At 37.4% G+C, this 15669-nt stretch overlaps 2 protein-coding genes across 3 annotated transcripts in view; both read left to right on the top strand.

Moving 5' to 3' along the window:
• LOC149024813 (senescence-associated family protein) overlaps positions 1 to 1568 on the top strand; it is a 35495-nt gene extending 33927 nt beyond the window's left edge. The window contains exons 11-13 of the mRNA XM_089145007.1: positions 99 to 202; positions 761 to 836; positions 930 to 1568. Coding sequence (XP_089001133.1) covers positions 99 to 202; positions 761 to 836; positions 930 to 1103 — 354 coding nt within the window. The 3' untranslated portion in view covers positions 1104 to 1568. The remainder of the gene's footprint in view (positions 1 to 98; positions 203 to 760; positions 837 to 929) is intronic.
• Positions 1569 to 2756: 1188 nt separating this feature from the next.
• On the top strand, positions 2757 to 11125 carry LOC149024812 (uncharacterized). Of its 2 annotated transcripts, XM_089145005.1 has the most exons (11): positions 2757 to 3022; positions 3093 to 3185; positions 3322 to 3386; positions 7875 to 7929; positions 8389 to 8478; positions 8651 to 8735; positions 8831 to 8926; positions 9696 to 9880; positions 9955 to 10043; positions 10642 to 10741; positions 10813 to 11125. In XM_089145005.1, exons 1-11 carry the CDS (start codon positions 2972 to 2974, stop codon positions 10870 to 10872), a joined length of 969 nt encoding a protein of 322 aa, XP_089001131.1. In that variant the 5' UTR covers positions 2757 to 2971; the 3' UTR covers positions 10873 to 11125. The 2 variants fall into 2 exon arrangements, with proteins under 2 accessions (XP_089001131.1, XP_089001132.1); XM_089145006.1 differs by lacking the exon at positions 10813 to 11125 and having other exon boundaries at positions 10598 to 10735.
• The last annotated feature ends 4544 nt before the right edge of the window (positions 11126 to 15669 follow it).

Genomic DNA, 15669 nt, shown 5'->3' with positions numbered 1-15669 from the left:
ATCTAGAAGGATCTGTATTCTTGTTTCTAAGGGCTGGTTATGCGCTTTCTGATTTCCCATTTTGTTCATGTACTCATGTTTTTTTCTACCTGGAGCAGCTGGAATTGTTGGTTGCAACCCTTATAGATCTTGATGCAATGGATGGCAAAAGCAGTGTTTCACTGTTAGCCGAGTGTTCAAGCTCTCCTGATGTCAGTACTAGGTGAGCATTTCTGTGGATATTGTAGTGGTTAACTTTTTTTGCCCTCCTGTTTCAATCGATGTCATTTGGTAGTAAATGAAACATTTGATAAATTGATATAGCAGTGATACATAACATTTAGAAAGAATAGAAGTTTTCTCTGTTCTAGATATCTATTTAGATTGTATCACAATTTCAAATTATCCATCTTTGTTCAATATCTTCAACTTGAAAGTAGCTCTGAGCTTTGCATTTGGTTTCCTTGTTGTCATTCATATATTTAGTTCGGAACTTCTTAAGATTTAAAGATTTTGAATCGAGTAATTTCTGCAAAAAAGAGGGGACAATTGATCGATGAAATGCTTGTCTGAACCAGTAAATTAGATTCAGAATCTTTACGATGATCAAGTTGTGACAAAAATTGAATTCAGACGACCACAATACAACTTGAAAATGAAACTCATGTGTGCCTCTATTTTGTTTTTTCTCTCTCCTCCCTTTGGGGGACGGGGGTGGTTATTATTAATTTGATGCTTCTTTCTTTTCTCTTCCTTTGTGGCACTTTGTTTCCTTATACAGAAAAGCACTGGCCAACGCATTGGCGGCAGCTCCATCCATGTGGACTCTTGGGAATGCAGGCATGGGAGCATTACAGGTGCTGATTTCTTGCTCTACGTGAGCTTTCAGATCCCAGTCGCTTGCTCTAATTTCTTTACCAGAGCACTTACAGCTTTGTTTTGGTATACAGAGGTTGGCCAATGACAGCAACACAGCTATTGCAAGAGCTGCTTCCAAAGCTATCAAGGAGCTGAAAAAACAATGGGAAATAGAAGAGGGTGATACTATGAGGTTCACAATGAATCAGAATCAGGTCGTGGATACCGATGGCCAAGACACTGATGACAAAACGGACTCATGCTAAGAACTCATTTATCCTGTTGTAGGTAAAATAGCGCTACGTGAATGGGTGGAATTGTAAAGATATCAGTGGGATAGAATGCTGAAATTATGAAAAGATTTCAGTTCTCTCTGTGTACGTCTCTCGTTCATCTCTAAAGGAGTTACATTTCTCCATCCTTGAAGTGACTCCTCCATTGAATTTAGCATGTCTTGGGTGGCTCAAAATGATTTTGAGGTGTCTTACAATTGTTAGTGTTTACATAGTTAGGTGTATTAGGGCTTAAGGGTAGCACAAAATTGTTTAAAATATTATATTTTTGAGTATTTAGTTTGGAATATTCAGACAGTTGCACAGTTGCTTTTAGCTAGTATTGATAAAAAAAAAACACTAGAGTTTACACTTAATAAATTCTCTTAGAAAATTCACTACATTGGTAGATTGTAATGAATATGATGGTCTATATTGGAACATCCGTAGGGTATAATTCAAATATCTCAACAATGTGTAGTATAATGTTAAAATATATTAATAAAGAAGAAACACGAAAAACAACCGTAAGGTTTTTGTTATGAACTTCTTCATAGCTTGTTGAGCTAGTGTCTTCTAGTTACATCCCCTCTCTATATATATATATAAATTTTTTTTTGGGTAGAAAGCCATTTCTTGAAGGGAAGGGCATAAGGCCTCATAGGAACAGGCTTCCTGGAGCCAAGTAGTGAAAAATGGCCAAACAATCTCACCCTCAATAGACCGGGTCTCTTAGGCTAGAGAGTTTGCTACAGAAAAAAAAGATATCAAATACCTTTATTCTACAGAGTTTGCCACAGAAGAAAAAGATATCAAATACCTTTATTCTACAGAGTTTGCCACAGAAGAAAAATATATCAAATACCTTTATTCTGATAACTTTAAATCCCTTTATTCTGTTAACTTCTTTTAGTTAGATTGTAATTTGAGTATTAAATATTTCTTGAGCCCCAAGCTACATACTTACATTTAATTAAAAAGATATTCTAAAATAAACCTAAAATAAATTACTGTAATAATTAAAATATAAAATTACCCTCAATTAAGCTTCTCTAACCTCCATTTTACCTTTCCCACGCGGCCTCCATTACTTCATCCTACGCCGCCTCCATCACTAATCCACTTATTTGTCCTTGTCTTCTTCCTCTTCCACGATGGCTTCACCAATTTATTAGTCTTTAGCTTTCTCTAATGGACCTAATGAGGATTGATCAAATTTTGTTGGAAATTTAGCTACAATATCTTTCACAGTAAGGGTAGTTGGGGTTTTAATAATACTTAATGGTGTAACCGTATAAGTATAATTTAACTGAAAAAATTGAAGGGAGACTTGAGAGAGTTGATAACTTTAATAAGAGAAGTAAAAGACATTATCCAACTAAAAGAATTCAAGTGCCATTTGGTCAATCAAGAAATATGAGGAATAATTTTTCTATTATTTGTTTCAATCTTTAACCCTATTTTCCAAATTCAATTTTTTTTTTAAATTTTTTTTATTTTAACGATTATTTTAGGACCTTGAGAGTTGAGATTGTCCAATATTCCAATTGAAAATGACAAGGAGGACAAAAAAGTTTCAGTTGAAATTAGACACAAAATTCACCGTTGGATTTTAGATGAACACGTGCCGTGTTAATTTTAAATTTGGAGGGAGCATTTTTCACGACTCTGGAAAATAATGAGTGAGAAACCTGCAAATGGAATGAAACGAAGTCGATAGAAATAGAATTACATTCTTCGCCGGCTAAAATTTGGCCTCGGTTCTTGGTTCCTACTATTAATTCCCTTTCTATCAATCCAGCTTATCCACAAAAAGAGAAAAAGCCCAGTTTTCTCCACTTGTCACGAGTTGTTATCTCGTCATGTCGATTCAGCTTCAACTCTCTCGATCAAACCGTACCTATCGCCCTTCTGTAAGTGTTTTCTTCGACTCAGAAAAAACTGTTAACCTCTCTTTCTCTGTCTAATAATTTTCAAATTCAGGACCTCTTAGAAGGCAAAATCATCGCGAATTTCCCTTCTTCAATCTATCATCAAGGGATTCGCCTCAGTGCCACTGGAACCGTTAATTTGCAGGTATAATCTCTCTATCTTTTCCTCACCTTTTCTTTCTCTTTTAAACTTCACTCTTAGTTCAAATTTCATAAGTTAGTATTTCTTTGTCTGCTTAATATTTGGTGATTTCTTCTTTTACTGTTTTTTTTTGCCAAAGGTTCCTGGTGGATCAGCAGGAGTGATCGAGGCATTCTATGGCACTGTAAAGCCCATCTCCATAATGTAAGTATTTTCATGTGAAGAAATTTTCATCCTAATTCGTTGTGAGGATTTGCGGAATCAGTAAAACCACCAACGGGAAGTTTGGCAGTTCTTGTTTACTTTGTTACATTTCAATCATGCTATTACTGGTATTTATATTACAAGGAGAATCAACATTGCAGTGCTTTTGGATCCAACAGGAGGAAGTCATAGTAGTGGGTATTGGAAGTGTATGTCAGTAATAAATATCTAAGAGATGCAGATAAGCTACACAGTTCTGTTGCCTGTTCATAATGTATTTCTTTAACATTTTCCTTCTTGGGGGAGAAAACAATTTGTCTGAAGTTCTCTTATTGTTGGCTAGGGTTTGGTTTTTTTTTTTTTTTCCTTTCCTCCTTCCCATGTCATGTTTATAGGGCTTTCTCTTCGTGTATGTGGGCTATTACTCTGAGTTTTGTTGAGTATGCTGGTTATTCCCCCTCGTCTGGTACTCACAATCATCACTATGAATACTGTTGTATGGATTGTTTAGTGTTTTCTGAAAGTTTAAATTTCCCTCATTCCTACAAAAAATTCTATGTTTTCAGGAGATTTCTCGAGAACTCATATTAGATGGACAATTATCACCATCTGTATTTTCAAGGTATTGGCTACCGTAATTTAAGTAGGGGTGAAACAGGCCAGGTTGGGTTGGGTTTTCACAAACTGCTAGCCCAATTCTAGCACCTTCTACCTCAGCCCAGGCCTGCCCTAACCCTGACTTGAAGTTCAAAAACCTCAACCTAGCCCCAACCCTGCTGTGCTCATCCCAGCCAGGTCAACCTGATTGTCCTGATCAGGCTGGGCTGGGTCAGGTTGGCCCTGATTATTTTTGTCATTTTAGTCCTTGTATGAATTAAAAACAAATAAATAAATGAAGGATAATGTTCTTTGTTTTCCAATATGTAGATAACTAAAATTCCCAAATAAAAGGAGTAGGGAGGAAGAGTACAAGAACCATCAACCATGATGAATGAATAAGACAATATGAATTTCAGTAGAAGGAAAGTCTACTCAAATTAGGGTTGCGCTGGCCGGAGGCCTCAACCCTAGCCCAACCCAGCCATGACCTAGGGATGCAATTTCCAGCCCTAGCTTGCCCTAAGGCCTAAGGGTACGGTAGGGCAAGTTCAGGCATCAGAGTGTTTTGTTGTTTTTAGGATTTTTTGCTATTACTTTTGAGCCTTCCTACTGCTGGATGTTGTTATTAGTGGTATCTCCTGTGACTAGTTTAACCTGTTTTATTCTCTGTAAAACAATTCCATTATCTACAGCATTATGGCTGATTTCAAGCCATCCATGCTAATCTTTAATTTACATCTATTAAACTGAATGGGGCTTTGAATTATAGCCTGAATTAGAGTTTATGGGACACCAGAATAAGAATGATTTATATTGCCGGTGATGGACTAGATTACCAGACTAAAATCCTAGAAGCGTGCAAACTACTTCTATGCTGTTCTCAGATCAAGTGAGCAAATGAAAATGTCCTTCAGAAGAAGGCTGCTGGGTTGGTCAGGGTGGTAGATGTTGAGCCTAACTCAGAACATCACCCTATGCTACAGCCAAACTGAAGATGGACTACCTGACTATGTCTCCACCGGCTACAACTTCTATTAAGGAGTGGACAATAGAGAATGATATTTTACTTTCTCTTGGATGAATAAACTATGGTCTCCCCCCCAACCAAAAAAAAAAGGAAAAAAAAGAAAAAAAGAAAACCAAAAGTGAGGGGGAATATACAAGGAGGAAAAAGAGAAGGGGGGGGGGGAGTCCAGCCTTTAACAACTGCGCAGAAGGGAGGAACCCGAACTCCAAGTAGCAACAATGTGTTTGTTCCTAGGGGGTGGAATTTTATGAAGCATTCTATGGTTGCCAATGTAATGTTTTATCCACTTCCAAGGTTGTTTGGAATGATCTTAAAGAAAGTTTTGCTAAAGATACGAATATGTCTGGAGTATAATGATTTATATAAGAAGTTTTTTCCTCTAAGCATAATGATTAATCTGCTTGTAACCACTAAAATGCTTTGAAGGTGATATAACCCCAAAATTTAGAGTTAGATTTTCAAGATCTTCTAATTAAGGAACCAACACCACATTATGGTTTTTAGGTTAAACTAGGGTTTCTGGAGGTTTTGGCTAGGGTTTCAAAGGGGGCTAGGCTGCTGGATCTGTAGGTTTAAGGTGCTGCTAATGGTAATCTGTAAGCTAGGTCCGAATTGGAAAGATGAGGAGAGAGTTTGGTAGGTTTCAGAAAATTCTGCAAAAATTCAAAATTCTGTAACTTCTCTTTGAGGAAGATGACGTGCAGAAAAATTTGAACTCCAAAGCTAGGGCTGTTATGGTGAAACTAAGATTAGATCTTTGTTCAGCAGGCTTGAGCAATCCTATAGAGGGTATAATGGTGTGTTTTGGGGCTGGAATGAGGGAGTCCTAGTTGGGGTGGGAGCTGAAAACGTGGGAAGAAGAAGGAGATCTGAGATGGCTTCCAGGGTTTGGGATAGGGGCTGTAACTTACTTGTATGTTGAGAAAGGAAGGCTGCAAATGTTGCTTGATTGCTGGAAGTAGAAGAAGAACTTGATAACTGTAGAAACAAAGCTCAAATCCAGCTGTAGGTCATCCTGCTAGGGATCCACGACCATGCCAAGTCTTTCTTCAAACTCAACCAATTCATTAATCATCAGATCTAAGAATTACAATGTAGAAATAGGCTATTTATAGCCTAAAGTTAAAGACTTTGACCCAAACGGGATCTCCTTACAGATGAGATCCAATTAGAACTCAAACTGGACTCTTCCAATACTGAAAAAGGAATCAAATTACTACGAGATTCCAACCCCTAGATTGGAATCTCTTACAGACACTTATTTGTGATTCAAACTAGGACTTAACTAAAATAGAACTATTTTAAGATAAGGTTTCTTAAAATTAAGGAACCCTATCCTAACAACTCAACACTAACTTAACTGGAATATAACTCTAAAACTACTGACTCAAACAGAGAAAGAAAGATAGATACCTGACCTTGAGGGGGCTTGAAAAATGACCAAAATACCCCTAAGGTATTCGGCCAGCTAATGCCTGGTTGGGTCTGGTTTTTGGGCCCCAATTTTTTTTTTTGTGTGTGTTGGGGGGGGGGGGGGGCAACCCTTACATCATAGGGCATGCGAGGAGAACTCAGCATGAAGCAGCCTTTGACTCTGAAATTCTTAAATTTTACCATTTGGAAATCCTGTTTGCAAATTCTTTCCCCAGTATTAGACTCGGTCCTTCTGCCTGGCGAACAGTTTAATATTAGTAGGTGGAAATATTCCCTTTGCGAGGCCTACTATGAGATTCAATGGGTTGTGTTGCCTCCCTGTTTAAATCTGAGTCGACTGCTCCCTCTAGGAAGTTTTGCTTTTAGTGTTGGTAAAGGCGGCTACAGTTTTAGCTCTGAATTTCCTAGGAGATGATGTGCTTTAGGATGAGGTTGTGGACATGGTATCGGTAGTTATGGCAGCCAGCAATCACGTCAGTTTGTCAGACAATGTACTCATTGTAATCACAATAATCACATAACTGAGGAATCTTGGGTCAAACAGAGTAAGCTTTAATGGGTCAACAATAGTTACAATGTGGTGCAGTGCTCACCTAGTCCTTAATTTTAACTAATTCCTTTTTCTGTCATTTATAATTAAAGTCCCAATGTATAGACTTGAATTTTCTCTTAATTGTTCAAACTGTGGGCTGGTTCTCTTCTCTGTTACTTCGTTCTTCACTTCTCTTCTTTTCCTTTTTCTTATGTTCAGGTTCTGTTATTGTTACAGGAAACTTGGGTAGCTAAACTATTTGGGGTTTCAATAGTTTCAGGAGGTTTGGGATATATCCTGACTTTCATTTATTTGATAACACTGGAGCTTAGTTCTTTCAACATTCAAGGATGTGAAAGTGGAATGTCAACAGTTTAAAATCTACTCAGGGACCAAGTCCTAGCAAAATACGCGTCCAGAATGATTTTGTTTCTTATTGGTTCAACCACTGAACTCTCATATGTCACAAAAATTGCCTAAAACTAAATGCAACCAAGATCTAAACTTTGGTTAATTAATGTAAGCTATCTGAAAAATGAAAAGAGTCTTGGAGTTAGCGATTGTTCGAAAGTTGATAAAACATCAGTCTATGAATTAATGGTGAAAAAGTGAAACTTATCTCTTGAAAACTGGCAAACTACATTTAATATCAAATTTCATTAGGTAAATATTATGTTGTTATTTTCATCTTAAATAGGTCGAGAGGAGACTCTTTTGATGAATCATGGTTATAATGCTAAGCATGCCTATTTCTTTTCAGTATTCATTTTCATGTGGCTTCCATTGACAAGGGTTTCATAGAGATGCTTGTGTTTATTGGACCTTTATCATCTTAGTACTGCCATATCCTTTTCTACTTCTGTTTATCTGACTTGGTTTGCCATTTGAAAAACAGGAACCAAATTATTGAGGTTCAGTCTTCTGGGAAGCTAGGTTCAGGTACAACTGAGGTAGGATGTGGAAGAAAATATTAGAAGCTTCAGTTGCTTTTGGTTTCAAATCAATAATTAGATTATTATTTGTGCACACGTTTATAGATGTTATGGCATCAATTGAAGGCAGATACCTTCATTAGTGAAACTGAAGTTCATATTTTGTAAAACTAGTCTTCTGCAGCAGGAAATTTCTGGATGGTAGAGAGCTAATATGATTCCCTCGTGAACTTTTCTGTTGTTCTGGTTTCTTTTTGGATTTCTTCCTATATTTGGAAATTGTAGTAGTATGTACTCGATTGATGGCTTTTGAAATTAGTGATTGTTCTGTTATCTTTGCCTTCATGATTTCTGTTTTCCTAGTTGGCTTTAGTTAGTGGACTTATTTTAATCTTTCAATCCTTCATTAAGCAGTTGAGTTTGACTTTTCACTGTATTCTCATTAAACTATATAGAGATCTAAAATCATCATCACAGATTCCATTCTCCATTACTCTCGAACAGCAAGGACAAGATAATTCTGAACCATTTTATGAGACATTCCATGGAGTGAATATCAGAATCCAGGTTTAGCATTTTCTCCTTTAACAACTCACTTGATCTAGTTTTTTTTTTTTGTCTTTGGACAGTAATGTGATATTTTGATGCATGCTATCTTCTCATCTAATTGATTTTTCTTTTGCTTGTCTCCCATTATGTAATGTCATCAATGCTTGTTGACTGCTACTTCCTACAATAGTATCTGATAACTGTAGATATAAACAGAGGCTACCTACGTAAATCCTTATCTGCCACAATGGAATTCATTATTGAAAGTGAAAAGTGTAAGAACAAATTTTTTCTTTGCCAATTGTCTTTCTGTATGACAAGATTAATGATTCAGCCAGTGATTTCTGAACCCCCACTCTCTTTTTCTCAGGTAATCTTATTGAAGCACCCATTTCTCCAGAAATGGAATTCTTTTATATTACTCAAGATACACAAAAACATCCATTACACTCTGAACTGCGATCAGGTTTGGCCCTTGATCTTTTATCTTGTATTATAAAGCTTTCCCTGGTACCTTCGGAAATGGGAGGGAACCTGTACTTTCTTTTGTTTTGAGTCCGACCATGGTGCATCAATAGAGAGAACTTCCAAAATAAAATTTTATAATTATCTCAGAGAATTCTGAAAATGTAAAAAGTGAGTGTTGGAAACCAGCATTTCAAACTGATATGGGAGCAGATGAGTGTAAAGACAATCATGGGGAATTCTATCAGCTTCCATTAATCTATTGCTGTGGGTAGTTTAGCTGCAGAGCCCACCTTTTAATACTGGTCAGAATTTTTATCCAGATCACATCTTTAATCCCCATTCAGGTAAATCTCTAATTTGATTTGAATAGGATTTTTCTAGATTCTAATTTAAGTCTCTTGAAGTAACAACTTTTCTTAGTAGGATGCTAGGAAGTACCTATAGAAATTTGTGTTATCTGGGAAAAACTCAATATGGCTTCTTTTTTTATTTGAGGGAGGGGGGGGGGGGGGGGGTGGTTGGATTTTTTTCCCTTCAGTTTGATAACTTTTTGTAAGATTTCCGTATATCATCGACTGCCCTGATACGCAAGGCTCTCTGTTCATGAGTTGGGGCATGTGTAGGACCTAAGGTTGATGCAAGGGGCCAGTGGACTTGTCTCAGCCAAACACTTACCTCCCCCTTATTTTACTTCCCTTGATTTATTTGTCTGAAATCTGTTTCTGTTTTACACAATCTCTTGCTAACATGAAGAGAACATTGGTTAGGTGGATTCCGAATCACAGGGAAAATTTCCACTCAATGTTCCGTGTTGGATCCAATTAATGGTGAGCTGACCATAGAAGCATCAGCAGTTCCTATACATTCAATTGATATCCATTTACTCCGTGTTGAATCTATTCTCGCGGGAGAGATGTTTGTCACTGAGACGTCAATAATTCAGACCACTCAGGCATGGAACATACATCTCAAGAATATTATTCCTTACTTGAATGTTGTGTCACATGTTTGCCTTTTCTTTGGCAGATAGCAGATGGAGATGTTTGTCGTAACATGGCTCTACCAATCCATGTTATACTTCCGTGTCTTTTAACTTGTCCCACAATCTTAGCTGGGTGAGTTTTTACTTTGCTTACATACCAGAAATAGACTTCTTCAGGCTTCTTCAGTTGTACTTTCCATTATATATTTACAGTGCTTGAATTTCTCATTTAATACCCAGCAGAACATTGATACTGTCTTTCTTATGCGTCCAACAAGTGCTACAAGTTTTTACTGGTATATATTTAAATCCCTTTCATCCAGGGCAGAATATGCCTTAAAGATGAGGAAGTAGTTTGAAGGGGCAAGGCTAGTTCTAGACCTTAAGGTAGTTAGTTCTGAGAGCTCAAATTTTGTGCTATACATCTTTTAAACTCTTCTGCATTCTTTGGCAGCTAGTGCATTGAAAACCATCTTTTGTGACAGAGAAACTAAAGTTATTGGATTTTTTTTTGGTGGGATCAAAATTTGTTGTTGTCTTGGATATTTTTGAATAAACATGTGAAATGATGGGATTTACCCATGTTGTAAAAAAAAAATGTGCTAGGAGTTGTGTGGAGGGGTTGAAATAGATTCATAAACCATCTTTTCACTGTTTCACATGGAATGTATTCTCTCTTGCATGTAGTACTGAAAACCATGAACAATGGCTGTCTCAAATTCTGTGGACAGTCCATTTTCGATCGAGTTTCAGGTAGCCATCGTTATCAGTTTCTCGTCAGGTCCACCAAAGGTGCACCCAAGATCTGATCCCCAGGCTCTTAGGCAGTTGGTAAGTTAATTATGTTTAGCAAAAATGTTACATTTTTACATTGTTTTGACACAGCATCTATCTGGTTTCAGCTTGCAAGGGAGACTATCTCACTGGCGTTGGTCCGAACCAAGTGTGATTGGAAGGAATAAACTGTACTATCACACGCCATAGTAAATGGGCCAGTATCCATTGGATTGTAGATACCATGTTGGCCTGCAACATATGCTACTTTGCCCTTCAAAATCTATGAATGAAGGTATTTTTGAGTTTTCTTTTTTTTGGCAAAGTATTTTTGAGTTTTTGAATCATATGGGATGATGACATCATCGCTTAACAGCAAAATTGAGATATTAAGGTAGAGTTTAGTCTTATACCCAGAAGAAAAAAAAAGGGCAGAGTTACTTCAAGAGTTACTAGATGTAATTTCTAATGAATTTCCTACAGATAGTAGATGTAATTATTTGCCTTTATTTTATGAATGAAATTCTTCTTCTCAGAAGTTGAACAATTCCCATATATAATTTATTCCATCCTGTAACAGAGTAGGTGTTAAGCTAGTATGGGTATTAGCATATATCGGTGCTATAAGAAGTTTTCGGTCTATCAATGTCTGAAGGCCTTCTGTTTTGAGAAGTAGGAAGTTATTCAAATGAATATTGAATATTCACTGATTGTTATGCAATTTTGGTAAGAAATAAAAATAGTTATACTCAGAATTAGCTTTCATCTTTGGGTCCAAAAATAGCTAGCTCCATTCCACCACCAATTTTTTGCTAAAATTATATCAGAGTCGATGTCTTTCCTCTTCCTGACGAACAAAGATAGCATTTAATAACGTCAAATTCTCTATGACAAAAAATTTATATCCTTTATATTACCTGCTCCCTTCAATAAGGAAGGGGAGCCTGAGAGAGGAGGCAAGCAAGGAGAGATAACCAACAGCTAATCCAAGTATCTCAAACCCCCCCCCCCCTCTCTCTCTCCCAATCAGCCGGATCCGGACTCACCCGAATACCCGTGGGGGTGATAACCCTACAAGATCTAGGTTCATAGTCAAACCATAACAATAATACAACATAGCATAATTCAAGAACATAAAAAAGAAATAAAGTATCAAGTATTATTATAATTATCCTCATTCATAATTCAAAGTTAGTTAAGATCACTATCAAAGTTTAAAGAAGTAGTCGTTCAACAGAGGAAGTCTAAATGTTTTGGAGGAGAAGTCAAGAATCTAAGTAACGTCCATGCCTAATAAAGCAATAAAGAACATAAGTGATGGCCACTAAGGTGACTACTCTCTCCCATGATGTCTTCATAGCTTTAGAAGAATTGGACTCCATAGGCACAGTCTGAGCATGGACACGATTCTCCACGTATCTTTGTGTTCTCTCCCGCCGGTCCCTTGCAGGACCCAATTGGCGGCAGACCCTCGAGATAAAAAGAGTTCTCATAACTTGCAGTATAATAAAAAAGAAAACACACATAAAGGGATGAGTTCCACAGAACTCAGTGATGTCGACATAATCATACATTGCGCAACAGTCACACACATTTATATGCAATATAGTTATGATGAAATAATGAATGATTATGATGTAAATATGATCCTAGATTCTAATGAATGTAGTATTTATGGTAGACACGCATTAAGTTACAACACCAACCTCTTCTGGGCTGTCTAGTCACTTTCCCTCATTGCACTCAAGTATGCCTTTTGGCTTCTTTGCAGTAATTGGGCCAAGTCCCATCATACCGTGACTGGGGTTTAGGTCCACTCTCTCACCAACCATTAGTTTGAGAATTGGTGTGTGTCAGGGATAAGTTTAGCCCAATGCAAAGCAACTACATCTCGTACTACATGTGTTTCGAATACATTATGGCCCTCATGCTTAGTGCTATTTTGATTCATGTAACCTAGGAATGCTATTCCTCACACCACTCAAGCTGTCTTTTGTACTAACATTACTTAACCTTATGGTCATCCACATATGTTGGGCGGATGCCTCTCATATCTCCTCATGACATTCAAGCCCTCTTTTAGACGCCTATGAGCCCAACCCTAACATATGCAACCCAACCACTACATGATAACAATGAGTCTGCATGATGCTCACAGGACCCAACCACCACTATCACGGGTCACTCGGCTTCAATACCCCTACCTAAAGGTTAGTACTTAATAGCATTTAATCAGGTTCACTAGCCAAACATGTCTAAACACATATCGACTATGCATCTAGTGAGTCTATCTGAGTATAAAGACATCAAGGGTAATGGGTGAACCCACAACCTTGGGTTGGTATATGTATATATGTAGGTAGCAATTTACCACCAAATTCCCATACATCACATTCACAACATTATTTGAATGAATTGAAATAGTAACATGAACATAGATTTCAATAATAATAACAAAAACATAAACACCGAATTATCTTTCATCCGTATAAAGTCTCAAGCAATTTCATGAGAGAATAATTGACCTGATAATAATGAGAAGTAAAATCAAGTTAACTTCATGACATATGAAAATTTATCTCTCACAATAATAACAAGCTATGAAATCAAATTAAATGCATAACGTAGGATAATGTCTCCCCTCATCGGTAAACGACAATAATAAACTCCAATGTTCAAGAATTCCCAAATCTGAGAGTACAAATGACCCAAAATAACTTTAGAAACATGTAGACAAACTATGTATTAATCGAAAATTGATCGGGCATCAAACGAGACAAAACACTCACTTGGATCAGGGGGAGGCAACATAAGCTAGCCAAGGCCGATCTATTGCCCCCTAGGGCTACGACCAAGAATGCTTGATTTCAAACTCCTCTCGAAATCCAATCACTTGGGGGGTTTTTGGGACTTCAATGGGACACTAGTATTGTCTCCAAAACACATTTCAATCATCCCAATTAGTTCCAAATAAAAAAATCCCTAAATTGGATTTTAGCGAGTCACCTGTAGACATCTTAGAGAGGTTCAGTTTGAAATAGATGAAATGAGACCAAGAACTTAATAAGGACTAAAAGGCTTAAATGAAACTTAACAAAATTCAATACAAGCCAACTTCTACAACTACCATAATTATTGTACTCCTCAACATAAATGCTTTAAAAGAAAGGTTGCAAAGAGGGTTTTATGGGTTTTCCTAACTTAACAAGCGATTCATTTTGCATCTCGCGCTTCAGCACAATGAAATGAGTGAGAATCAATCAAATCCTCAAATTCTCCTTCTCTCCCACGTTCTTAGCCTTTTAACATAAAAATTTGTTTATGAGGTGAGAGAACCATAAAATAAGGTTTTAAAAGTGAATTTCCAAAAATGCCCCGATTCTAGGTAGGGGCAGTTGATCAAATCGTGCAATCGGCCCAATTGACCGGCCTTCTATCTCCTTCATACAAAGGCCGATTTCGAGAGGCTTCGGAGAGTAGAACCCTCTAAACATTCTCCAATCAATGGTATAATTTACCTTGCATTTGAGTCTTCTAGTATTGATTTTTGTGCATGACAAAAATTCATTTTTGTGGCTTTCGGGCTGCTTTCTCTCTCCTCTTGAACTCAATTAGGGTGGTCTAGTCTTCTTCTCATTCATCTAATTCCATAGGTTCGATTTCCAAACTTTCATCAGAATTTCAGATTCACAAACCTGCAACAATGGATTTTCGGATTAGGATTTTAGGAGATTTTATAGATATTCTTGGTCACAAATTGGGGTTTGTTCCCTGAACTTGTGAACTTTTTGTTCATTAACCAGAGAACCCGGCTTTATGGTTCAAGTATTGTTCTTAATCCTTACACCCCTCGCCCTAAAATAAAAAATAAAAAAATGGACATGATGGATACTGATTTTAATATTTGATGCTTTGTTTCAAACAAATACCATTCCCACTTTGTGTCATTGGCTGCAGCAGATCATTTCATGCCAGAGATTTCCACCCACCACCCTCAACTATCTCAAACTGCACTTTCGCAAAAACTTAGGCGTTCAACAACGTAGACACGACCACAATCGCTTGAAGAGGCAACTCTAGTGCATCCATCGTCAACTAGCAAGCGGCTTATCAGTTCACACCAAAATTAACATAACAAAGAACCATTGACACTTCCATCTTTTGATTGTTTCAGTAAATTGAGAAGAAGGAAGAGACACCATTCTTGCCAGAATTGCGAGATCGATTGATGTTGGTAATAAATGCCTTAGGATGTTCAAAAAGAAACCTAAAACCAACTAAGCAAGCAAACCCAAAAGAAACCTAAAATCAACGATTTCGAATCACTGCCTTAGTCACAAGAGCTTCGATGGGTCTCTCCTGCAATCTCTATGGTTGAATGGGCAGTCAACAAAGCTCAACGGACGTAGAATCTATAGAATATAGCCTCCCTCACGGAGGTCTGGCTGCACTCCAATGCCGTCAAAGGAGATTGAAAACCTTACAGAGATTCAATGTTAGGGACAACCAATTAACATGTCCAGTTCCAGATTCTTTGGGGTCTCCTCAATCGCTGAAGAGTGTGAATTTATCAAATAATATTCTTCAAGGGTCTAAACCAAAGTTTCCTACTTCTGTTTTGGTGGATAATGCTAGTCTGAATAGCATCTGCTCGCCCCCTCCAGGAGGGACTTTGCTTCACTTCTGCACATTTAATGTGCTGGTCATGCTAAACAACTTGAGACGTCATATCGAAATCTCGCTCTTGACCATTGATATTCAAAGGCTGAGATCAAAATCTCGACCGAAAATTTGGATCCGATGGTCCAAAATTTAACATGATGGTCCTGTGTCAACTGAAGCAATTTTGCTCCAGGAGCTGCTTGTGAATGTGTTGCTCTGTATTGTAAAAGAGATGGGTTATCCACTGAAATTTACTCAAAATTGGAAATGAAACAGTCACATATGCCTCGTGGATGGGGATTTCATGCATTGGCAGTAACATC

The sequence above is a fragment of the Hakea prostrata genome, chromosome 2 (genome assembly GCF_041222555.1).
Source record: "Hakea prostrata isolate BN-2017 chromosome 2, UWA_Hpros_2, whole genome shotgun sequence".
Taxonomy (NCBI): Eukaryota; Viridiplantae; Streptophyta; class Magnoliopsida; order Proteales; family Proteaceae; genus Hakea; species Hakea prostrata.
This window is presented reverse-complemented; position numbering and strand designations above follow the sequence as displayed.